General features: G+C 39.9%; 1 protein-coding gene across 12 annotated transcripts in view; it reads left to right on the forward strand.

Annotated features, from left to right (window-relative positions):
* The window catches only part of RHOBTB1 (Rho related BTB domain containing 1), a 132,957-nt gene that overhangs the window by 89,216 nt on the left and 17,104 nt on the right, over window positions 1–26,637 (forward strand). For all 12 annotated transcript variants that reach the window (XM_079136445.1, XM_079136442.1, XM_079136446.1 and 9 more), the window contains 4 exons: window positions 5,127–5,328; window positions 5,685–5,788; window positions 22,176–22,361; window positions 24,838–25,811. In XM_079136445.1, the coding sequence (XP_078992571.1) occupies window positions 5,137–5,328; window positions 5,685–5,788; window positions 22,176–22,361; window positions 24,838–25,811 (1,456 nt within the window). In that variant the 5' untranslated portion in view covers window positions 5,127–5,136. The remainder of the gene's footprint in view (window positions 1–5,126; window positions 5,329–5,684; window positions 5,789–22,175; window positions 22,362–24,837; window positions 25,812–26,637) is intronic.

Consider the following 26,637-nt stretch of genomic DNA (forward strand, 5'->3'; position numbering starts at 1 on the left):
TTTAGCAGTGATATCTGAGTGAGGTTTTAAGGAATGAATAGAATTTGCTGGCAAATATGCAATAGAGGAGAGTTAGTAAGAGGAAAGCTGTGCATGAAGGTATTAAGGTAACAAACGTCGGCATTCAAAGAACCCATGTTATGTGGCTCTAGCATTCTATATTAATTTCCTATTGCTACCATAAATTTTCAAAAACACAGTGACATAAAACAACACAAATTTATTAACTTACAGTTCTGGAGTCAGTAGATCTAAAATGGGTCTCACTGGACTTAGATCAAATCCTTGGCAGGCTGTGTTCCTTCTGGAGGCTCTCTTTCCTTGCCAGCTCTAGCTTCTACAGGTCACCTGCATTCCTTGGTTTGTGGCCTGTTCCTCCCTCTTCAAAGTCGGCAGTAAAGCATCTTTGTAATTCTAACTAATCTTCTGCCTGCCTCGTCCACATTTAAAGGAACCTTGTAAATACATTCGGCCAAAATAAATAAATCCAGAATACTCTCCTTATGTTAAAATCGACTGATGAGTAGTCATAATTCCCTCTGAAACCCTTTCTGATTCCTCCATGCCATGGAAAAGGACACACGCACAGGGGCCAGGGGTTAGAACTTGGGCACCAGAGTCTGTGATTCTGCTTGTTACATGTGCTGTGCAAGACGTTGACAGTGACCTATCAACCCTGGGTGGAAAAGACCATCCATCTAACAAGGGCCTGTCATCCAATAGTGTTTTTTAAAATGGAGAAGTCAAGGTTCTGAAGATTTTCCTAAGGTATAATGGCTGTATCTCTGTTAACTATTGCTGCATAACAAGCCACTCCCAAAACTTGGAATCTTAGAATAACAGTGATTTATTTCTCAAGATGGTGTGATTCATGGGAATCTGGGCAATTCCCCTGCTGGTTACTTCTGGGCTCATTAACTAGCTACATTCAGCTGGAGGGTCAGCAAGGATAGAAAATCCAGAATGACCTTGCATCAGCTGATACTGGGTGACAGCCATCAGCAGAGCTGCTGTGGTTGTTTCCGTGGGCGTTCCCATCCTCTGTGAGGCTAGGCCAACTTCCTTGCCTGGTGACCTCAGGGCAGTGTTCCAAGAGTATAAAGGTGGGCCTGCAGGGCCTCTGGGACCTGCACTCTGGAACTCACACAGCATCACCTCCACCACGTTCTTCTGGACCAAGCAGTCAACAGGTCAATGCAAATTTATGAGTAGGGAAAGAGATTCTGTCTCCTGAGGGAGTCACTGCAGTGACCTCATTAAGTGATGAAGATAGGAGTTTTGCTCAGAGAATGGGATTCTGTCATTTATTGTTCCACAGGCAAAATGTCTCAGAATGACAACAATTTCCAATACATGGTCTGAAGAATGAATGGTTGAGGTAGAGAATGGTAAAGATCCTTGGTACTGAAGAAGTGGAGAAATTCCAAGGCTAGTGTGTGGGGTGCATCATCCTGAGTTGACAGTAAGAATGTGGTTGGTGGTGGAGGGGGAGGAGCGGCCCATAGTCCAGGAGACATCAGTAACAAGAGCAGGGAAGATATGGGGTAATCAAACTGATGATGTGATTCTGTTGACAGGAAGGTCACCACTACCTGGTGGGTGGCGGCCTCCCAGAACCACCTTACCAGGCCTTTCAATCCCCAGTCTCCTTTGACTTGTGCATGTGCCAATTTTCACATAAACTGACCACTCCGGACTTTCAGAGAGTGTGCAGATAGTTTCCTCAGGGTACATTTTAACTCTTAGCACCCATGTTCTGAGCATTTGTTAAGTACAAAGTGAAGTTCAGGTTGGTTTCGTGTAAGATAACAAAGTCACCATAATGATAGGCTACCAGTGTTGGTTCTTTTGAACTTTTTATTTTCTACCTCTCTTGTCTCCTCAGGTAGGTGTCTAAAGGTAAAAGGTTATCCACGCAGATCAGTAGGATTTATGGTGGTGAAATTTATTAACTGTGTTAAATGCACAATATTTATTGCTCTCATTCTAGGTAAATAAAACTCAGAAAGCAGATAGTCATTATCCAGATGGTCCTAAGAGCTCATTCAACCATAAGAGTGCTAGATATGAATAAATTAGAGCCCATAACAAGTGGAGGATAAAGTCGCATATTTTTATAATTACTAACATAATTTAATGTTTATTTATTTACATGAAACAAATAAATGAAGATTTATAACAATACAAAGTGTAGAATGAGTTTGCATCCTTGGCTGTGACTTCACACCCATAAAAATGCTTTTTAGATTTCTACCCCAAGTAAAATATTTTCAGTATTTGGAAATTCAGTAATGCTTCTTAGAAATTCCATATCTGCATTCCATATCTAAGAATATTCACTTCTGTTGGCCTTTCATTCTCCCCTCCACATCACCTCCCTGCAGAGAGTTCAGTACCTTTGGCACTCATTTTGGTCCTGAGAAGATTGCTCAGAGTGAGAAGACCCTTGGATGTTATTCTCACCTTTGACACAGAAATTTTTTAATAGTACTAATGAAATCTGTCTAACAATAAGTGAAGTAATGCAAATTTGTGTAAGTAGAACCTTAATATAAACTTGAAGGACCTGTGTCCCTCTCAAAGTAGCCTTCCATAAAAGCTCCACACCAGTACTTTGGTAATTCATATTACTTGGGGGTTTTCTCTTTAGGGGCTGCTGTCAGAGCTTGTTTGCAAGTTCATGAGAAAACCAATTCGATATTTTCAGTGTCCTATGTCAGTTTTTATTAAATCCAGACATTCCTCCAAATTTTAGGGATTGGCCATATTTGATGTTTATCCATCTTAAAAAAAAAAAAGTCAGATTCATGCTCAAAAGACTAAATTGTAGTGGCACTTAGGGCACATTGAAAATAATGTATCTTTGCTCCAAAATTGTGAGGCTCCAGATGAAACCTGTCTTACTGATTCTGACTACCCCACGGTAGAATCAGTAGAAACGTGTCAAAAAGCATTAACAAGTGTTAGCATTTTAATTCTGCAATCTAAAAATGCCCCATAAGAATATTTTAACCTATTCTTCCACCTCTTTTATCTTTTGGTTTATTATGACCTCCTCCCTGCCTCTCTCTCCCCACCCAAAACTTTTGTGTCTGCCTTGCCTGAGGTCAGCTATGCTGCATATTGTGTTTTTGCTCTTTGATTTCTTCTTGAGTTAGCACTTCTAAAATTTACCCTTTTCACTGATCTTTGTCATTATGAAGCTTATGAGTTTGCATCCCATTCTGGCTTCCCACCTGGCTCAAATTTGTTGTCTTCTAAAGGCATTTAGCTTCAACAGCACAATCACGATTTTTTTATTTTGTCAGATACCACAAGGACTCAAACTGACATCCATCTGAGGCAGGGGTGCTCAACCTCAGCACTGGGACACTTAGGTTTGGGTAGTTCTTGGTTGTAGAGTCTGTCCTGTGCCACAAAGTATGTTGAGCAGCAGCATCTTTGGCCTGTACCTTCTAGAAGCCTGTAGCTTTTAACCTCACCCTTCTGATTGTGATAACCAAAAATGTCCCCAGACATTGTCTCCCCCGGGGAGTGGCTGACAAACATTGATCTGATGCCAAATTCATGCTTTGGACTCTTTATACCATTAGGCAAGGAATGATAAAAACCTCTTTGTTTTAAGGCAAATTGTTAAAGAGATCAATTTTAGGAGTCATTATATCTGGCTAATCCATCAGAATTGGGGATTTTTTTTTTTTAAAGATTCTCCTCACCCAAGATGTTCACAATACACATGGCTAGGTAAGGCACAGGTGTCTATTATAAAAGCCTCTTCACTGTATAGGAACCACAGAGCAAATCCTAGCCTAACCACTCCTGAATCCACTCCTGCCAAGCTCTCCAGCCTTGGGCTTAACACCTCCTGCGATGGTGTTACTGTGGGCAAGTCCGTACCTTCACTTCCTGAAACTATTTCATCTTCATAAAGCCCTACTGTGAAAAAGTTTTCTTTTCAATATTTTCCTTACATCTCTCCAGCTATGCCCAAATCATCCAAATTAATCATTTTCTCAAATCAATCAATTAAAGTTTTACTGAGTCTCAGTTATGTATTAGGCTCTCCTCTGAAGAGTTTCTTTACCATGGCTGGTAAAATAATCACCAGCTCTTTAAAAATGACCACCTAATCAGTTTTCTCAGTTTAATAATAGACTTCCTCAGAAGGACAATTACAGCTCATTAAAATCTTAAAATCTTTTGAGGTTTATCTCCCACCCAGCCGCTACCGGGAGGGAGGTTGTTCTGGGTTTACGGAAGGCCCTGTCCCTGAGGAAGCCAAGCTGCAGCAGCTTTTCCTCTTCCTCTTGACCCCTCACCCAGAAACTCTCTTTAGACCTCCCATGGTAGTTTCTGGAAGATTCCAAAGTGACTCCTCTTCCTGGTAAAATCATCTTTTACCATGTGCTCTAAATTTCCTAATGAAAATACACAGGGGAGGATAATTTTGTTGTTGCTGCTGCTGTTGCTTTTTGGTGGGCCTTCTTGAGAATATCATTTTTATTCATTTGATTAATATAAGTAAATATATAAATATAAGTTAATTTGGTTGATACCTCAGAATTCAGACTCTTCTTTAAAGTCAGGAAGTTTTTTCAACCTGCACTTTTAATTTTCTTCTAAGTCATTATAATAACATTGAGCTTAAAGAAACCTGCTTCTCAACAATATCGGATCACTAGAAGATTGTTGTAGAGCAAACACCAGTGTCACCAAGACAGCTTATGCCCCAGCATCAAAGGCTAGCCTGCAGGTGACCAGTCTCACTGGCCAGTCACCATGAGCAGCTCGTGAGCTATAAATGTGTGCCAGCTGTCCTGACAGTGCCTGGACAGATCTGCAGTAGGCAGGTTATGTTTAGAGAAAACCAAGGAGAAAATAACATGTTAACCAGAATAAACTGTTTGGGGTCAAAATAACAGTCTGGTGTTTTTGTTCTTGTGTGAGATATAAAAAGAAAACTTGAGCTTCAGTCAGGCTTACTATGAACTTCCAAACATCTTGCCTGTGCTTGTGTACCTGCAAGGACATGGCTGGACACAGGCAAAGCTGTTCTGAACCCCCTCGTCTGGCATTGCTCTGGAAGGCCTTGGAGTCTTTAATGTAGTGTTGCTCTCTTCTTGTAGAGTTTCATAAATGGACACTGACATGGACTACGAAAGACCCAACGTGGAAACCATCAAGTGTGTGGTGGTGGGCGACAATGCTGTGGGGAAGACGCGCCTGATCTGTGCCAGAGCGTGTAACACCACGCTCACACAGTATCAGCTGCTGGCCACCCACGTGCCCACCGTGTGGGCCATTGACCAGTACCGTGTCTGCCAGGAGGTAAGGTGCATGGTGTCTTTAGAATCCTTAGGCCATCGTTGCTACTTGCCAGTCTGATTAAAAGTGGAGGAGGGTGGGTAAATTACACACTCAAAACAAAACTAATCTTTTTAGTGCCACAAGAGGAAACAGAAGCAAAGGGCAAACTTGGAAGTATGTGCCACAGCAGCCTGAATGGGGCTGAGTTAAGTGATTCCAGAGCATGAGTTAGGAGCTGGCTTAAGTCCCAGTAGATGAAGTGAGGAAACTAAATGCCAGTGGGTTGAGGGACCCTGAGGGGTGTCGACTTGCACCCCATTTCCTAGGAAGTCTGTGATTAACACTGAGCACATGGGCTCTGTCTCTCTTTTCTGCAGGTCTTGGAGCGTTCCCGAGATGTGGTTGATGAAGTGAGTGTTTCTCTCAGGCTTTGGGATACTTTTGGCGATCATCACAAGGACAGGCGATTTGCATATGGCAGGTAAAACAAGACTAGTTCAGTGTGACTGAACTTGAGTAAAATTACCTTTTGAAACCCAGCAGCTGGTTCACCCATCCACAAAAACCACATCATAATGGCCTTTTGAAATGTCTTGGGTTCTTCACTTATGTCTAAGAAGGAAAAAAAAAAAAAAATGGTGTTTTTTCCTGATATCAAGAAAAACAGAGTTTGCTTTGCCACTCAGGAAATTCCAGTTTAAAACAACCAGTGCTAGTCAGTTTGGGAAGTTTACTAGATGAGGATGTAGTCTTGTCATCCCGTCTTTGGGCTACTTTGATGGCTGTTTTCCTGAGTGACACTTCATTTGACTTCTGTTAAGGTGTTTTAAGCTATTTTAGCACTTGGCTACTCTGCTTCAGAAGGTCTCTTTGGTCTTTTCATGACCATATTAGCAGAGTCTGATGTTATTTGCTTTGGGCTTTGTGTTATCTGAAAAGTCTCTTATTTTTATTTGAAGGTCATTTTTTAAAAGAAAGGAAAATATCTCTGAAGTCCTTCACAAGGCGTGTTTCCAAAATGAACTGAAATACTAACGTCTATTTTTCTTTAAAAAAAAAAAAAAAGGAGAAGAAAAAATCCAGTAAAGGAAAGATTAATCTAGGACACTGACATGGGTAGGAATGTAGTCAAAGTGTCTTAAAATATTTAGCAACTTCTGCCTGTCACAATAACTTGAAATATCTCTCAATGAATGGGTCATAGCTATTAAAATGCAGATAAGGTAGAGATTTTTCTTACTTCTTAATTGTAAAAGAAAATTGCAGTGCAGGAGTACTGGAGATGGAACCCAGGGCCTTGCACATGCTAGACCGGTACTCTACCACTACTTTTTTTTTTTTTTTTTTTGTGGTGCTGGGGATTGAACCCAGGGCCTTGTGCTTGTGAGGCAAGCACTCTACCAACTGAGCTATATCCCCAGCCCTGTACCGCTGAACTACATTCCCAGCCCTTCTTAATTGTAAATTAACACATTGCATTTTAAACTTAGAATTTAGATGTCATGTCTTAGGTGTCCCTTCTCAATATCAAACACCATGTTACTTCACAGGATTGGATTAGATACTCCAAGCATGTGTATTATGCCTTGGTAATGAGATAAGCCTTTTGAAAATTTCTCTATTTCTTCAATCTGATAGCTCTCTGAACAAATTTTTATGGGTGTTTATCAAAGTGGCCTAAAATACAGAGTAAATTGCTGCAAAGGTTTGCCCTACTCCAGAAAAGTAGTTCACACGCTGAAAAAACCTGTGATTTAGAACAGTTTGTTCAAGGGGACTCAGAATGGGACATATGGAAGTAAAACATGATTTTAATGTCCCCTTTATAACAAGGACTTTTAATATCCAGCATCATAGGTCCTTTCTCTTCTCTTTTTCCTTTCTTCCCTTCTTCTCATAATGTTCTTGATGGTTATCTTAGTTGCCAGTTCAGGTTTTCTTCCTAGTTATTCTGCATATTAAAAAAAAATAAAGCTGTTTATAACAACTGTGTGGTCAGGTTTGTCACATCTGTGGCTTTAAGGAAGCATGATTTTAAAATGATATCTTTCAGTAAAAAAGGGTAAGATAGAAATCTGAGGAATTTTTGTAACTTCACTTCTATAAAGGTGTCATGCAAAGATTGGCCTAAAGCTGAGCCTACTGGGATATTTAGGTTTAGACTCTTAGTGATCGTTTCAGCAGAGTTTATGACCACTTGAAATGTATGCACTTGAAACAATGAATTTCAATGTGGCCCTGTCATGTAAAACTTGTTTTGTGATGGAAGGGTTGCTCCACTTCTCATAAGACTCCTGCTTAGGATTTGCTTAATGGCCCACTGGCCCTCACAGCTCCATACTGGGCCCCGTCCAGCTCCCTGATAGCCAGAGTCATTTTACAGCACGTCATGCCTGTGTTTGTCCACTCCCAATGAAAACAAGCTGCTCTTTCCTGTGGCTCCATCAGTTCAAAGTACATTGTTCTGCTCCCTTGTCTGTAATGTTTGGTTCCATTAACCCATTCCCCCTTTGATAGAAACAGGAAGTACTCCCCGAGCCAAGTTTGCTTCTCTGAGTGACACAGAGGGGCTTTAGGAAACTTGCCCAAGTGTGTTTCTGGCCACATTCTCCTTGGGGTCTCATTTTGTGTGCTCGTTTGTACCTTGTATTTCCTCTGTCCTTGCTGATTCGCCACTGTCTCTACGTGTGCTGCCATAGACCCCAGAGCTAGCTAAGAACGAAAGCCAGAGCTCCACTGTCAGACTCCATCATCTATCTTTCTTTCTTTCTTTTTTTTTTTTTTTTTTTTTTTTGGCAGTGCTGGGGATTGAACCCAGGGCCTTGTATCTTCAAGGCAAACACTCTACCAACTAATCTATATCCCCAGCCCCCTTCCATCATCTTTCTGTACATACTAAATATGTAATATCACATTGCTGTAGCTTCCAAAAGTTACATTTTATTGAAAAATCTGGTAGCATAAGTTTCTTTTATTCAGTATAGAGCTTTGACCAATTCTTTTCATTGCTGTGAGAAAACTGATGTTTGATTTGCAAAACTGTATTTTAACTACTGTTTTTACTCTACTTGGTTTGAACTACAAGTCAATGGGATGAGCAGCAGACATAAACTTGGAGGCATGTGGAATATATTCCAAGGTATTTAGAACCTTTTTAAAACAATTAATTAGATTCTTGTGGTGACCATGAGGGAAACCAGACTCATCCCGTGAAGCCTCAGGCCTTGCCCTCAGTTTCCTTTGCTTCCTAGTACAAAGGAAGTTAACATGTCACCCCTCATACATTTTTTGGCATGGATGAGCTCTAGTTTTCTGAGTAGTCAAGGGGTATCAGTAGTAGGCAGTCTGCCAACCTGAATTTGCAGTTTTCCAAGTATGAAAACTGTATAACTATAACCAGAATATCATTGCTATCTTCTTGATTTAAGGGCAACTATTCAACTCATTTTTAAGCCAATTAAAATAATAGCTCCAATTTATTGAAAGACTACAATGTGCCAGCCAACATATTAGGAGCTTTGCCAACATTAGTTATTCCTTTCAGGAGACCTAGCAGGCAGAGATTATTTCCATGCTACAAATGAATAAAGGGTTGAGAACTTTGACTGCCATAATCTAACCAGTGGTGAGTCTCGGAGACAGATTTACACCTAGCTCTTGCTGACTCCCAACTCCCACTCTTGCCACTGTGCCAAGCTACCTGCACCTTAGTGTAAAAGGATGCAGCTAGAAACTATACCACATTGGTGATCTGGGTTTCTGTTGGCTCTTCCATATTTGGGCAGAAGCTTAGAACTGGAGATCCCAAGAGCTCATCTAGTTGACCCCTTTGCTTTAGGAAAAGAAGCTGCTGCCCATCCAGCTGAGAATCAGCACCGATGGAAGTCCTTCCTTTGGAGGGAGAAGGAAGGCTGCAGGTAGCATCAGCACCCTGACTCTTCTCACATCTGAAATCTTGCAGACCCTCTCTTCTCAGGAATGAATGGCCCCAACTATCTCATAACCTTTCTGCCCACCACCTACTTTCTATCCACTTTTGGATGAACTTTTGAAGTTCTTTTCTGGATCTTTTGAAATGTCAAGAACAAAACTGAACATAGTAACCATGACTGTGATCAGCTGTTCTTTGTTGGCAAAGAAGGAGCCTCTTGTTAAAGGAATGTCACTCAAGAGTTTTCCCTGGAGTGCTTAGAAGAATGAAATGTTCACACTTTGGTACCCCCCCCCCCAAAAAAAAGATAGACAAATAGGGTGGCTTTGCCTCCAACAGAACATCTTGGGCTCCTCAGATGCTCTCCTTCAGTCGTACCAAATATAAATAATTATGGTATTTTTTGGTCTCCTCTCTTTGAAAACCTCCTTCACTGATCTGTCCTAGGGCCAGATAACCTTCAGACACTTAGTAAATCTGATGGTGCTGAAGGTAATGACACATCTACAATTTAATCAAGGAACCCCATGAATCAGATATCCTGTCCCACTTCATTCTCATGGTCACCCTGCGAAGTGAGCTTATTTCACAGTTAGGAAACAGGTACAAGAAAGGACCACAAGGACAGAGTGGAACTGAACTTTCCACTTGGTTCTGATTCCAAAGTCTGTATCCTCCTCTACTACCATGTTGTGTGGCTGATGAGATTGACAGATGACAAGTCTACTTTAAATTTCCTCCTGGTACGGCATAAGATTTCTGTCCTCTGTGGACCCTGAAAGACCTGCATTCACCATCTCTCTCTAGATGATATTCCTGTACTTCTCTTAACTGTTTTTATCCACAGCAAATAACCTAATTCTTTACATGCATTCAGAAGTGGCTAAACATTAGTCCTTTCGCTTTCAGTAAAGATGATATATCCAAGCAAGCTTTTCGAGAGTGAATTGGAATCTTGGGTCATTTATTTGGCATGTTTCCCCCCTACAACTGAAAGATTCAGGACCACTATACTTGCTTTATCTCGTAGTTTCCCAGCATATTTTCAGTCTGGTTGGAACCCATTTATTATATAGTTTATTCTTACACTGATTTTTCTTAAATGTTGTATGCTCCTGTGAGAAGTGCAGTACGTGTTTTAAATGATAACATTAATCAGCGCTGTGGTTTCTGGGTGTCTGTTTAGATAAGATGGGTTTGGTTTCATGTCAAAGGCCCATGTAATCAGATATGGTACGAACACACCCCATTTTGAATGCTCAGTTGAGGACCTTTAAAAATGTTGAGGTGACTGGGTCTTTAATGCCTCTAGATAGAGTGTTATAAGTTACCTCTTGTACATAGCACATTCTAAATGCTGGGTCAGATCTAATGTTCTAATGATGACTTCTAGATTATTCTAATGATTATTTCAGGAAATATATTAAGTGGAGGTGGACCAGGGCCAGGACTAGGCAAGGCCAATGAGTCTCTCACCATGGGCTTAAAAATGTAAATAATAATATTAACAATTTTAAAAGACAGGATCATTATTAGTATTTGCTTTTTCCCTTCTGCCTCAGGCTCCAATATGGTAATGTTACTGATCCTGACTTTATTTATAAGGTTGATATGTTGTTCATCGTGGCTTTTTTGTCATAATTTTTGTTTTAAAAATAGTATTCATCTGGATTACTGAGCTTTTCTTGTACCTCCTTACATTTGTACCTGAGGCAAGTGTTTTACCATTGCCCCTAGTCCTCGTCCTGATGGTGGGCTTTATAAATGTACAGCAAGATAGCAATGAGAAGAAATCTAGCAATGCATGTACTTTATGAAAAAAGTAATATAGCCCACACTTTTCAGTGTGTTAGTACTGAAGGGTCTAGGACAATTATTACAGCTTATGTCCCGAAGACACTGAGTCCTGTGTGCTACTGTAACAAGAAGAACTAAAGTTACTCCGGTTATAGAAGAAAGCGAAAAGACGTAAGAGCAGTTATTTGGATCAAGAGATAGGAATACTGTTCCCTGAAAGGTTATTCTAAAATTGTTAGTTTTCATTCTTGAGTGAACTTAAGCATAGCAGTTATTCTGAGATAAGAATTCTGGGAAGAGGTAAAGCAGCCAATTTTAACCAGTACCTGGATGATTATGAAGCCAGTGGTCCTTCAGCCACATTTTGGGTGAACACTCTCATGGAGTTATGATACTTTTTAGCCAACCTCAACCAAAAAGGAGGCATCCTTGTAGAGTGAGAACTTTTGAATGAGGGAAGCAAGCAAAAAAGAATACATACGTTGTAATTCCATTTCTATAGAAGTCTAGAAAATACAGACTAATTTGTAGTAACAAAAGATCACTGGTTGCCCATAGAAGATGATGGAGTGGAGGGATGGATTACCAAGGAACATGAGGAAACTTTGGAGGATGATGGAAATGTTTGTTATCTTGATTGTGATAATGATTTCAGATGAATACATATGTCAAAATTAATCAAATTAAAAACACTAAACATGCATAGTTGAATGTCATATCTCAATAAAGATTTTAAGATGAGAAACATCTCTATAACAATATAATCTATGATATTTGAAAATGCTTGCTTGGTAGACTATATGTTTTAATTCTTTATTGAACTTTAAGTCAATCCTCATTGAAAATATAAATCATTCCTTTGAACTTATGGGAAAAAAATGGAAACAGATCTTTAATTGTTGAATATAGGAAATGGGATATTTATAAAATGTCAAAGCAAATGATAAGACACTATCATATTGTTACACAAAATTACACTGGTTCCCTTCTCCCAGAGGTAGGGCCCTCAGCTCCTGGGCTACTATCTGACCACATGAATTGTTTCTTTGCCTTTGATTGTGTTTGTTTCTTTTTCAAAGAAGATTCTTTTTACCAATATCCTGTGGTAGCCAAATAGAGAACACCCAATTCTGTGAAAGTTGTGAAAGTTTTGTTTCTCTCGTAAATAGTAGCAATATTGTTTCATAGCCGAGTCATTCTAGAACCAGGGAATGTAATGGCAACCCCTGAAGTGTGCAAATAGGGTGTGCATTTCCTACCCAGCCACCCCAGCTGGGAACTGAATGCAGAGCTAGGTGATCAGGTATGTCCTCTCACTTGGAGAAGTAGGTACACCGTGGTGTGGGGCTCCACCTTTGCTTGTCTCTGTGGATTGGGTTCCATTCTCCCATTCCAGCCTCTTCTCTTGCTCTAGACACAACAAAACATTTATAGGTCCAAGTCCTCTGAAGCCTTTAAACCCACAGTATGCACTATATCCACCTAGAAATTATACCCCACCCCAACCATTTTTAAACCAACTAATTACTACTGATATTCTAAGAATTAGAGCAAGTGTCACATTGTCCCAGAAGTTCTCTCTGAACTCTCCTTATTCTCCCTCTCACCTTCAGGATTCTGGCGAAGTGTCTCTCCTTCATGTTCCCATAGAATACCTTGGCAAATCCTGCATCGTATCAAAATTGACTCCTTCATTTTCTCCCCTTCCCCTTATTCTCTTATTCCTAGTATGTTCAGGACAGAGATTTCTATCTTCTTACTCTGTGTCTCCAGTGCCCAGGTTTGGTATAGGAGAGCTCAATAATTGTTAATAGAATGAGTGACTGTGTCTGTTGATCATTCTCTCATACATGCCAAGATCTTCTAAGAAAATATTCTTACCCAATACTCCAAATTACTTTTTACGAGGTTGAATTTTATATGTATAAATGTATAGTAAGAATAACAAGTAATGTACCTACCCAAAGGTGATGAAGAGGGAAAGTGCTGGTGCTTGGCTTCACCATTAAGAATTCACATATGGGAGATGAGCTATCAGACCACTGGAAAAAGGAAACAGATAAACTCAAGCATATTCTGAGAACATCCCCCCCCACAGATTTTGGATTTGTGAATTCTCTGTGTGTAATGCCTTATTTTAATTACTATTCTTAACCAAAATTACTTGTGTTAATAATAATGCATTTCTAGACTGGGGCTGTGGCTCAGTGGTAGAGCGCTCACCTAGCATTTGTGAGGCCCTGGATTCGATCCTCAGCACCACATAAAAATAAAATAAAGGTGTTGTGTCCACCTACAACTGAAAATATATATACATATATATAAAATAATAATAATAATTAAAAATAATAATAATAATGCATTTCCAATTATAGGTTGTTTCTTCTCTGGGTATCATTTCCAAGACCTTTTTAAGGATAATTTTTTGAATAATTATATGTATGTAGTATTTCACTTGCCCAAAGAGGAGCATTAAGTTCAGTAACAGAAGGTGGATTATTACCATTATGTACTTACCCCAAGCAAGCAAAAAATACATTAAACTAAATGCATACAAATAATTCAAAATATCAAATTTGTGGTGGAAATGTATGGATTCTGTGCTGAATCACTCAAGCATAAGATTCCAATGAAACCAAATCATCTGACAGAAAACCTGTGTATACCATGCCCTGTGCCACTCTCTGCCTGCTGTCCCACACTGTCCTTCCTGCTTTGAAGTGGAACATTTTGTATTGTAGCTAGAAGAAACATCAAAAGAGCTGGAATCCCTGTCCCTGACTCAGACCTGTCCTCAGGATGAAACTGTCCTTGGAAAACAAGTTGAGATAGCAACAAGTCCCAGTGGCTGACTGGACTCACTTGTGTTCCAAGATGAAGGATTCTGGCTGCTGTCCAGACATTGGTCACATGGCTGGGAAAGATGACCCTTTGTGGCTCAGCCAGAAAGGAATTGATTGACCCAAAAGAAGGGGTCACAAGAGTATGAGTAATGAGGTCACCGAGATGAGCAAAGAGAATAAGGACCAAGTTCATTGTTGAATATGTTGATGTCTTGTGTGTGCATCCCTGTCACTCTTCCTATTTTAACTTAATAACAGCAGGTTTGACAAGGTGGGTCAAATTTAGCAAGGTGTGTTGACTTTTCTTTGTGAAAGCAGAGAGAGCCTCAGTTTGTGATGTTCTATACTGGAACTCTCTGATGAAGAAATAAATGGCACCCACACACAGGTTTCCCTTTCAGATTGGGGGTGGGGAGAGATTGTTAAGTAATTCTGCAGTCTTCAGGGGGTAATTCTATTGCCTTTCAGCAATTCCACAGCAATAACTAATACTTCGTTGTTTTATAGAACATTCTCACAGATATTTTTCTTAGTGAATCCTAAACACGGTGCTTTCTAGTAACCGCTAATGTTAGATACTCTTAGATTTCCAAAATTATCCCACCACTTTATTCTCCCCTAGGCATGCCTCTGCCCTCAACCTAGAGGGCATAGTCAGAAGGACAAAATTCTGAATTGCAGAAAGATAAAGCCAATTAGTGAATTCACTCTTAAATATATTATCTTGACTTTCTTTTAGTGACTTTTGTTCTATTGTGTATTTTTTTCAAAAGCAAGATGGTCTGTGGAATAGAAGGCTTCCTTAGCCATAATTCTTTTGTAACTAGAACTAAACCCAAAAGTGACCTGCCCATTTGTTTAGCTTTCCTTTGCTGCTAAAGATAATTTAATTCCTGCAAGAAATCATCAATCCATTGTTATTCTGGTCTTATGAAACTATCCAATTAGATCGGTTAAATGGATTTTTTAGATAAATTTAAGTAATTTTTAAAAACATATTAACTGGCTAACGCCTGCTATGTACCAGAGATAGTATATGATGATCTTTTAGCAATAATAGTCTGAAGAGATATAATGGCTCACATTTTATTTCATTCTTTTTAAAATATTTTTTAGTTGTAAATAGACATAATACATTTGTTTTTTATTTATTTTTATTTGGTGCTGAGGATGGAACCCAGCACCACACGTGACAGGCAAACACTCTACTGCTGAGCCACAACCTCTGCCCCTCTATTTCATTCTTTATTAAAACCCCCAACTGCTGCCCCACCTGACTTACTTTAAGCCCAGATTCATTTCTATTAGACCTTCAACCTGTGGACGTCCTTGTTTCTGCAGCTTTTACCCTCCAATATCTACAAGGCCTTTTTATAAGCATTAATCAAGAACCCCTTTGGTACAAACACTATCTTGTGCACAGTGGGAGAGATGGATACAAAAAGGACAGAATCCTTTAAAATGAACTCATAGTTAAATGGGGAAGACAGTAACATAAATCATTACAGTTCATTCTTAAAAATGTTAAACTGAAGATGTCACTTTCAGGAACAGGCAAGAGAGAAATGCTCCGACCAAAAGCCTTAGATCATCCTTGACTCCATGAGTCATGTCTTGTGTCCCATCCATGTCCTGTGGCTCTGCCTTCAGTACACAGAATATGGTCACTTAACACCTGTTCTGTACCCCCTCTCGGCCAAACAGAATCACCATCACTTCTCTTTGGTCTTATCTACTTCTTTCTCCTTTCCCTCCTTGATCCCTAACCATGCCCCCTTGTCAGTAGTGGCTAGCTCACTCAAAGTCAAAGCCACACACCTGTGAGACCCTCCCTATCCTGGCCCAGCACTGCCTTTCTCTGAGTTCTGCTTCTCCTGTTTTCCTTCTCACCACACTGTTCCAACATCACAGTCTCTTCCCCACCAGGGAAAAATCCCAAACATGCTGTGGCCTCAGGGCCTTTGTACCAGCTGTTTCCTCCTCTGTACTATTCTTGCCCCAGAAAATGGCACATTACCTCCCTTCAATCCTTTACTGAAATGTTGCCTTCTCAGTGAGGCCCTCCCTAATCACCTCATTTTCAGCATCAGCTTCTGCTTTCCCCAATATTTCTGTCCTCTTTCCCTGTTTTATTTTCTGATCGGCACTTTCCACTACCTAGCATACTACCTATTTTATGTTTTATTTTTTCTTTGTTGGGGTTCTTTTTCTAATTGCTTTGTCCCTAATGTCCAGAAAAGGGTCTGGTGCATAGTAGGGTATCCCCAACTATCTCTGGTAGAAGTGATCCGAAGACTGCTTATTAATTCTGGATTAGCGACTTGACAAGTCCTGGTACCTTGACTGAGTCAAAGAGGATTGCAGAGAGACCTGGGCAAAGTCCCTCTCTCATTGTGGTAAGATGATCTTGCTGGTTGACTTTTGGTCCCAGAAGATTCAGGGAGGTTCATCCCAGAAAACTCCCACGTGATCTTCTCACCGACCCAGAGGTCTTCTCCTATCTACAACTAGTCTTGCCCTCTAGAGAAAACACTGAACCTATAGAAACGAAGCTTCCCAGTCGTTTAGCTTTGGGAAAGGTAAGAGAGCCTGAGAACTAGAAGTGGAGTTGTAAGAGAATTCATTACAATTTCACCTTCCGCTGCCAACTGAGCCTCATGCCAGCGCATTCCATGTTCATTTGCCAGGAGTTAAATGAAGTTGTTCAGACTATTTCTTTTAATAAATTGATTACGCCTCACCCAGTGTCACATGCTTTCTTCCACTTCTGGTGATTGTGTGAGGTCCAAGAATACACTAATAGTATCATGGTTTGCCACACATTGAAAACGGGATGTCAAGTGACAAAGAATCTGTTTCCATTGTACCATAACCCACTACTTCCTTTGGTAGAGCCATTACCCACTGTGGTATTTCTACTGTGATGACAGGATCAATCCTTTATAAGACTCACATATCTCTCTCAGGATTTGGTGGCATTGGTGGGATGTCGGTGTGGCTCACCTGCACTTGAGAGCGTGCATTGCTTTGGCCCTTTCTCGGAGGGTGGGGGAAGACTGGTTTAAAATGTCGCTTCCTACTAAAAATGCGGTTACAGGCTTGGAACAGATAGTTGCGCATGCTAATCACTCCCCAATCTGGATATATTTCAGGGTGTCTTGACAGTTTTCCCCACATAACATCTGTACTTAAGAAGCCTCACTGCTATTGGTAAAGTATGGACTTGATTTCTCTGCTCACATCCAGGGCGCTGCATGGTTCTGCCCTGCTCTCCCCAGAGCTCCCGCCAGGCGCTCCCCTACAGGCCTTTCCATCTTCCATGAGTGTGAGCTCACACAGCCATCCATCTCCAGGCGGTTTTGTGCACCATCACTGACAACTCCCTCCGCATCTCATACACACTGGGCTGCTCCCCTACTAAACTTTTCCAAGCCACGTGTTCCACATTTCTTTTCTCTGCCATGCTCCCAGCTGTTTTGTGCTGTTTTGATGTGTCTGTTTGCATAGCACTGTCGGACTGTATGCATGAAAGGTGTGTTGTCGACATGAATGGTTTTGAAAATGTTTCTGTAAAGAACCCGCCTCACTTGTCAGCAGGGAGAAGGAAGCTTGACACCCCAAAGGTGGAGGTCAGGAAACTCCTGCTGGACTCTTTGCCAGAGGGGGACTTAGGTATATGTCCACAAAGAAAAGAAGCCCATTAAAATGTCATGCAGTCTCTACCAATATAAAGGATAGTAGGAATCTCTCCTAAAAAATTAAATAATGGTAGGCCGTGGTGACATAAAAAGTCAGGATCCCGCCCTGGAGTAAAAGGTTTAAAAGTACAATATATACTGTATTGTGTGGCATTGTGCTTCTGTCATCACCAAAGGACATACATCCATGCAGAACTCAGGTGAACATCGTTGTCAGCTTTGTCTTCGTCACCACAGTGTTAGTGTGGCAAGAGACCCAACTAGAATGGGGCACATTGGAGAAGGGCGCATGACTGTCCCCCACGCTGCATCCTGGAGGACGGGATGGAATCTACTGTCCTTTGCATCACCCATCAGATGGGCCTGATTTACTGCTCTTAGACAAAAGATAATGTCAGAATTATTCTTTCATTTAGATTAGAAAACCCAAGGCCCACAGTTCCTCAACTGGAAATAGTGGCAAAGTTGATGGGACCTGAAAAGGAAAGATGAACTAAAAGGGAGGATAGGATCCCCAAAAAAGAACACAGCACATATGTGCTGGGAGAGAACTTAGAAAATTCATTCCTAACGATCAAGTGTAGTACAGCTTTATCTACCCCTTTTCCAACCATTTTTTTTTCCAATGGATGAATTTGGTGTTTCAAACTGGAGAAATAGTTCAGCTTCTGGTTGCTTCTCCAATTTTTCCTACCAACTTTGCTCTATTTGAATGTAGACTTTGTAAAGACAGGCTTTGAGAACGTATTTGCTGTTCAAAGACTGGCTAGGGCCAGGATATGTGGGTAAGATGCACTTTTCTCAGATTTTTTTCCTTAATCCTCCCAAAAAGGCTGGTCCCAAGTTTACATGCACTCCTTATGTTATCCAAATGTCTTTGCCAAGCTTTCACATGCTGTCTTTGGCCAGTGTTCCCCCCTAAAAGATAAGTGGAAAAAATATGCTTTCTGGTGTGTTTAATATCTGAAGAAAAAATGAAACAACTAAGGTTGGCTTTATCAGCTCAAACATTTTTGAATGACTTGATCTCTGTGATTCCTTCCCATTTCCCCTGTGAAACTGGAGATTCCCAATTGTTGCAACACATCGATTTATTTTGGACCCATTTTTTAGTTAACTAATCAAAATATTATTTCACAGGCATTATTTTATGTGTTAGTAATGGAGCAAAACTTTTCTATTGGTATTTTCCCCTTAGGGACCAAAAAAATCATGTTTTTTTCCCCAAAAAATAAACATTCCATGGTCAAACAACTAGGACCATATACCCTTAAGTCCTTTGTGGCTCTGGCTTTCTCTAATTAAGCCATTTGGCCAGTCACATATTGTTCTAAATGAAAATAAATGAAATAAACATTCTCAACCTCTTTCTACCCTCTCTCAATATGGAGGTCCTGGGGTTTAGAGTCTCATTCACCCTGTGCGTTTCCCCTTCGCATTCTCACATTCTTGTGCTTTCTACTCCAAATAGCTGGAGGATTCCATTTAAATCCTATCAGATTCTTTTCACAGCCAAAATAGGACCCCCTCTGAGGTCATTTCTGCACTACTTCCACTGCCTGATTGATATGTATGTGAAAATGTCTTCATCATACCCCCCCCCCATTATTTTTAAATTCACTCTTCAAAGTAAAATAAAGTAACAGAGCCATGAAAATAGAAATGCTAGAACTTGCTCTTTTCTTTTTATCTTCATTGGAATGGCATTTTTAAACACAGGCTTATGTCAGACATTGAACAGTCTCCACTCAGGAATGAATGTTTTGATTAAAAGTTATTTAATATCTCCAGTTCCTTGGACTTCTGCCTAAAGCTGGAGATATTCTTAGCCACAGGTCCTGTGCCTTCTTTGACACAATAGAAAATGGCCTCAAAGTCTAGAGAGAATAAATGGCATTCTCAGAAGAGTCACTTGCTTGTATAGGTATTTCTGTTTCGGAGGATACTGATGTGTTACACTTTAGGAAGCGATGTTGGGAAGAGATGCTGGGAAGGAAGAAGGAGGAATGTGCCAACAGGGCATCTCCCATCTGGGTGCTCACTGATACTCAGCCTGTAGGCGGAAATCAGGGTTAAGACAGAGCGTTCACATGGCAGACCTTAAAAACAATTCTGTGTGGCCCAAACATCCAATTTTCCTCACTTGCATTTATGTTTAGAGCAACACAGGTTAAACAAAAGACATTTAAGCAAGTCGAGAGTCAAAATACGATCTTATTTTTAACTTCTTTCAGTGTGAAATAATGGAGAGGGATTCTCGTAGCAACTAAATGACAATACAAAAGGAAAACTTTGTTCCAAAATGCAAATAGAATTTTGACTCCATAAGTTACTTTACTACTTCAGAGGTAGCATTGTTCTCAGTGCAGCCTCTTTTCTTTAACTGCCATCATTTTGGGGCAAAATGTTTACAGAACATTCAATTGTTTTTCCAGCTTTCCCCCAGCATTTCATGCATTTAGATATTGACGTGACATAGTTAGAAGCTGAGCCCTCCAGACCTGCATTGTGTGATGGTATTGTGCTGCGATCATCACAGGATTCCATTTTTTCCAGCCCCCAAGGTCCTGTCCGTACTTGCTAACAGGTCATCTGGACGGTGACTCCTGTGTGCTCAATAGTGTGAGTGTTATCACGGTAACCTTGGCAACCAAGCTAGCTCTGACTTCAGAACCTCACATGCTGTATCATAAAATTAGATAACAGAATTGACATTTAGCTACATGTCTGTCATACAAATTAAGCTCTGAGAATGATGTTCTTTACAGTCATGTGCCTTAATATGGAAATAGAAGGCACCAATTAGAATAATTTTATACATATGCATACTATTCCACATTTAGGTACAGGATATATTTCCTCAATTCTTTCCCTATGATATCAAACCTCACATATTGTCATATTATTCTCACTGTGTCAAAATTCATGGCTTTATTTTATGATCAGGACAAAGCTTATAGCAGAATTTCATCAGATACCCGATATAAATAGGATTATGAATAATAGAAAACTCAGCCTGTAAAAAATGTAAAATTCAAAGCATTCTTGGCTTTACTGGGTACTGTTATTTATGCTGATTGGAAGTAAGACTGAGCACAGAATATTCCACAAACTAAATCAGAATCCCAAAGACAAGACATGCTTCCCTTTCATTTATATATTTGTGCATATTTTTACACATATTATTCCAGCACCCAAGAATCTTAGATAATATCTTTATTTCAAAAAGATTCTAACCCTGCAGACTAACACATTCATCTACTTGGAGTCCTAGGTTTTCTTTTATAATTTGAAATATTTTAAATTTAGGACTTTCCCCTCTATTTGCTATGGTCTGGTGCAATTTTTCTTGGATATAATTTAAAGACTCAACTTGTGAATTACATTTAATGTAAGCACCCTGCAGTTTTCTGCATTGCAAATGATTATTTTTAGAAATTTTATGGTTGTCTGCATATATTTGTTTGTCCTCATTGATATGTAGGGGGGAAAGCTCATTAATGATTTAAAAAGAAGGTGTTTTGATTCATTGACTTGATTCTTCTCATTACATAAACAATAAAGGCAATAAATTAACATCTAATAAAATTAGAAGAGTTTATTTCTGAACTTAGCTGCAAGATAATCTTGAATCCATGTGTGTAGCTGTTTCTATTCTCTATATTCTTCTGCCTCACTGTTTTGAAAGTCATCATTGAGCATATTTTAACCTGGAATGATGGTTTATAGTTCCTATTTAGCAGTTATCCATCAAACAATATTTGAACAGCTGTTTTATAAAACATTTCTTTGACTTCTAGAATGGTAAGTTATTATGTAAAAATAGAAGATCCATGTCAAAATTCACTATAAACCAGTTTTTTCTTTTCCCTATATACCTGCTATGTATCATGTATAACGTTTGAAAAACCTGATTCTAGTATTTTCTCACTTTATTAGCCCTCCACCTAATTGTTGCCTAACTGTATGTAAAATATCATGCCTTATACCTAGTTAAAAAAAAAAAATCAAGATTCCTTCAAGTTCAGGATTTTTCTTTTCGGAAACAGATAAGTGGTTGTGCTCTCTACATGTGTGCCTAAGTGAGAAGAAGGGCAGAAATCCTTCTGTGTATTTGCTGACCCTGAGCAGCAAATACTTGTGACATTTTCAGCATTGTTTAAAATGTTTGCTTTATCTCATTGGGTCAAGTCATCGTCACCTTTATGTTTCAAACTGGTAAAAGGTAGTTTTTTTGTTTTTTGTTTTTTGGTTTTTTTTTTACCTTGAAACTATTTCTTGTGAACAGAAATAGTTCAGCATGTTATGGCTCCAGGACTGAGTTAAGTTGGGGTAACCATCTCTACCGGAAAATAACGTCATTGGAAACTTCTCAGTGCATAAGCATTCAGCAGTGCGATATGAAAATGGACTACTGGGCTGTGTTGGTGCTGGAATGTGGGGGCTTATTGGGCTGTTTGCATGACTCAGAGATGTGTTTTAATATATTTTAATATCTGGCCTTTTTTTTATTTGACTGTGACATGACATGGCATTAGATGAGTGGTAAAAGAAAAAAATTGCAGGCAATATGAACTTCTTTCTGTGGTTCCCTTTTAGGTCTGATGTTGTGGTCCTCTGTTTTTCGATCGCTAATCCCAATTCCCTAAATCATGTGAAAACCATGTGGTATCAAGAAATCAAGCACTTTTGCCCTCGCACACCTGTTGTCCTAGTTGGCTGCCAGCTCGATCTCCGCTATGCTGATCTGGAGGCTGTTAATCGAGCTAGACGCCCGTTAGCCAGGTAAGCCGAGGACTTGGGGTTTCAGGGCACAAATTAAGAATTAGAGGTGTCTCTGAGCCTATCATTCTGTTCTTCAGTGATCCTGGGATCCCATCGATCAGCCATAGGCTGTACATCAGCCCGTCGTTCATGAAGGGCTGTGTGCTGACATCCCTTCTTGTGCTCAGAGCATCCTGTCTAACATTGGAACCATGTTTTGTAAAATGGTTGACCAGAGCTTGAAGTGACTTCTCTCAGTATGAAATTGTCCATGTAGAAGTGCTTTCAAATGTGTGACGTTTTATCCAAAATGTTATCTGCCCATAATAATGTTAAGAATGACATAAAATTAATTAATGCTCAGAATAATCAGCCATAATTTTTGGCTCCTGGGAGTATCAGGTTCATACAGATATGCCCTTGCAATATATGCCCTGATATTCCTCAGTCCAACCTGAGAGAACATATCCCAAAAGAACTGTGTCCAGTTTCTAAAAATCATTTGAACCTATAGTTGCAAAAAAAGAAAAAAAGAAAAGAAAACAGTACTTTTTAATGTCTCTAGTCCTTACTTATATTTTCAAAGTGTCATAAATTTAAAAAAAAAACAAACACTTGAAGGAGGATTTGTTTCACTATATAGGAAATGTGGATTCTAATTTTGGGGAGAAATAAAAGTTTTTTTAAAACATGTCCCCCCTCAGATTTCCTTTGTACTTTTGTGTCTTCTTTTTCATGTTTATATTTTTTTGCTGGACAGCAGAGCTTTTCAAAACATTTTGATATTAATACCTTGCTTTGATGTTTGCCTTAATAGGCTTCTCACAAAATTTTATGTGGACACAACTTTATGTGCTCTTACAGTGAAAGCAGATGACTTCCTTTAGATAATTTTTGATACCCTAAGTACGTTTGGATAAAAGTTCTGAAAACATTTCATGTTCAGTCTTCACAATCCCTCTATTCATAAATGCATGGACTAGGAAGTGAGTATTTGAACCCCATGGGCATATGGAAGACTGGAAGAGTGTTGCAGAGCTGTAGAGAACAGCAGAGGGGACAGTCCCTCTGTAGAACAATTTTGAGAAGATTCCATGAAGGAGGTGGTATTTGAACTAAGCCTGGAGAATTTGATGTTGGCAAATTTCAAGTCAGCCCTGGGAACAAGGAACACACAATGCCAACAGGAACAAGCCTTGAAATTAAGCCTTTCCCGCACTTCCCTTCTGCCTTTGACAACACCGTGCAATTTTCCATCTTTTTCCACCCAGGTCTCCAAATCCAAATGCCACCTATTATCAGTTTTCTCTCCTGATACCAATACCTATCATATATATTACCTTTGGTGTTGAAGGCCAAATATTTATTTAGAAGATGGGTTCCTAAGAATATGTCCCAGAATCAAGAATGTGTTCTTGGAGAGTCGTAACACCAGCTCACCTCTTGTCTATGTTCTGGAATCTCTTGGTTCCTTTACATAATTATGCTGTAACTATGTGGCTGCACAACTTCTATATTGGCCTTCTGGGTTTAATTAGATTGGACATGGGCCTTGTGTGCCAGACTAAATGGTGTGGGCTTTATTCCATGAGCTTTGTGGAATTATAGGAAGGGAACACAGAAGAGCTTCCGAGTCACACTTTGTTATTTAAGGACTACTCTTGCAGAAAGAAGGACTATGAGCTAAAATTGAAAATTCTGAAGACCAATTAAGAGGCTGATGGACCAGTCCAAGCAAAAGATGATGAGGGCCTGATGAAGGGAATGGATGAAAAGAGAAGGGGAAAGTTATGAAAGAGGATTGATGAATCCAGTAGGAGAGACTTAATAGGTGTTAGGTGTGGATCATTTACCTGGAGTAGAAGAGTGCAGACTCTCATAGCTTAGTAGAGATCTGTCAACAATTTGCAAATATGACTTAAGGCAAACTTTTAAACTTCCTGCCTCAGTTTTCTCAGACTGTAGAGCAAAAATAATACCCCATAGAGTTATTGTATGGCTCAAATTAAAAAATTTAAGTACATGCATTTTAAAGTTATAAAGCAAATTTTAAGCATATGATGAAGATGAAGAAGATGATAAAGATGATGATGATAGTGATAAAATGATAATAAGATTTATGAAGCTCTAACCATGGACCAAGTACTATACTTTACATATTATTTAAATCTTTCAATCGTTTTTTTAAGATTGGATAATCATTATATCATACCTGATTTATGGCTTAAAGAGGTTATAAGTAATATGCCCAAGAGCAAATAGTGACTAAAATGCAATACTTTAGTTACTGCCTTTACAACTGAAAGCATTTTTATCTGCGGTTATAAACCTTTTATATTTCAAAGTCTTGTGTTTAGTAGTTGATTTTTTGAGAGTTTTATTAAAAGCTTGAGTAGGTTTTTAAGGATATAATTAAATTAGGTGCTTAGAAAACCCCTGGTGACTATTTTTCCCAAAAATAAGGCTGATTGTAATTTTTTAAAATGTTCTATTTCAGGCCCATAAAGAGAGGGGATATTTTGCCCCCAGAAAAAGGCCGAGAGGTTGCAAAGGAACTTGGCATACCATACTATGAAACAAGTGTATTTGACCGGTTCGGAATCAAGGATGTATTTGACAATGCAATTCGTGCAGCGCTGATTTCCCGCCGGCACCTGCAGTTCTGGAAATCCCACTTAAAAAAAGTCCAGAAACCTTTACTTCAGGCACCCTTCCTACCTCCAAAAGCCCCTCCCCCAGTCATCAAAATCCCCGAGTGTCCTTCCATGGGGACTAATGAAGCTGCCTGTTTACTGGATAGTCCACTGTGTGCTGACGTCCTATTCATCCTTCAGGACCAGGAGCACATCTTTGCACATCGAATTTACCTTGCTACCTCTTCTTCCAAATTTTATGATCTTTTTTTAATGGAATGTGAAGAATCCCCAAGTTGGGGTGAAGGAGTTTGTGAGAAAGAGATGCAGAGCAGGAATATTCAGGGCCGGAGGCTGAGTCTTGGTGCAGATGAGGAAGGGGAAGAAGGTGCCCCGAGAAGTCCTCAGGCTGATCAGGGGATGTCTCCAAGCAAGAACTTGTTGGAGACTCCGGGGCCTGAAGCCGAGGGTTCCATTCCTGAGATGCAGGCTTTGTCCGGCTGGAGCAAAGGGTTCATTGGCATGCACAAGGAAATGCAGGTCAATCCCATTTCAAAGCGGGTGGGCCCCGTGACTGTGGTCAGGATGGACTCATCGGTACAGCCAGGCCCTTTCCGGACCCTGCTCCAGTTTCTTTATACTGGACAACTGGATGAGAAGGAAAAGGATTTGGTGGGCCTGGCTCAGATTGCAGAGGTCCTAGAGATGTTTGATTTGAGGATGATGGTGGAAAACATCATGAACAAGGAAGCCTTTATGAACCAGGAGATTACGAAAGCCTTTCACGTCAGGAAAGCCAACCGGATAAAAGAGTGTCTCAGCAAGGGGACATTCTCAGGTGAGCAGCTCCCCTGGTGGAGCCATGCAGACCTTTGGTGGTGTTTTATCAAACATAGCAAAACTAGCAGAAGGAAAGGTTAACCATAATAACATTTGAAAGTGCTTATTTTTTTCCATATACATTTCTAAGCTGTAGCTATTAACTTATTTAATTCTCATCAGACTTACTGGTTATTGGTTATTCCCCATTTTGCAGTTGAGGAAACTTGTGGTTACAGAAATCTGTTCCCTACGCTGCTGTGGCACCGTGCTGTTCCTCGGGGTCAGTCAGGTGTCCCTGTGCCTGTCTCTAGCCAGCTCGATGCTCACAGTTCCCTATCAGCATCTATTCTTGACCAAGTCTGTTCTTCATTGACTCTCAGCAGGGATCTTTGGTCCTAAGGCCACTGAATTCCTGGACATGAATTTGGTGGCCCTTACCTTCCTATGAGGGTGCCTCATCTCTTCTACTCCCCTCCTCCTCTGCTCCCATGCTGTTCTGTAGTTTTCCTGACCTTCCTTTGTCTTTGATATTTATGCCGATTGTTCTAAAATTGACCTCTGGGTATGTGTGGGTGTGGGTGGGTATGCATTTCATTGGAAAAAGTTGACTTCCGGACTTCTATTTATATAGATACCTCTATTTTTGTCTGTCCTTCCTAGCCCCTGCCATGGTACTACCCATTTAGCAAATGGTTACTAAGTGTCTTCATTAATTTTAAAGCTTATGAATAATATTTACTCCAAACACTGGTCATTGTGGTGTATAAGCAGCCTTGAAAGTTAATGAAAGAAAATGTCGGAGATCTACAGTAAATTAAACTAAAGTTGATTAAATCACTCTC

Source organism: Sciurus vulgaris (assembly GCF_902686455.1).
Source record: "Sciurus vulgaris genome assembly, chromosome: 4".
Lineage (NCBI taxonomy): Eukaryota > Metazoa > Chordata > Mammalia > Rodentia > Sciuridae > Sciurus > Sciurus vulgaris.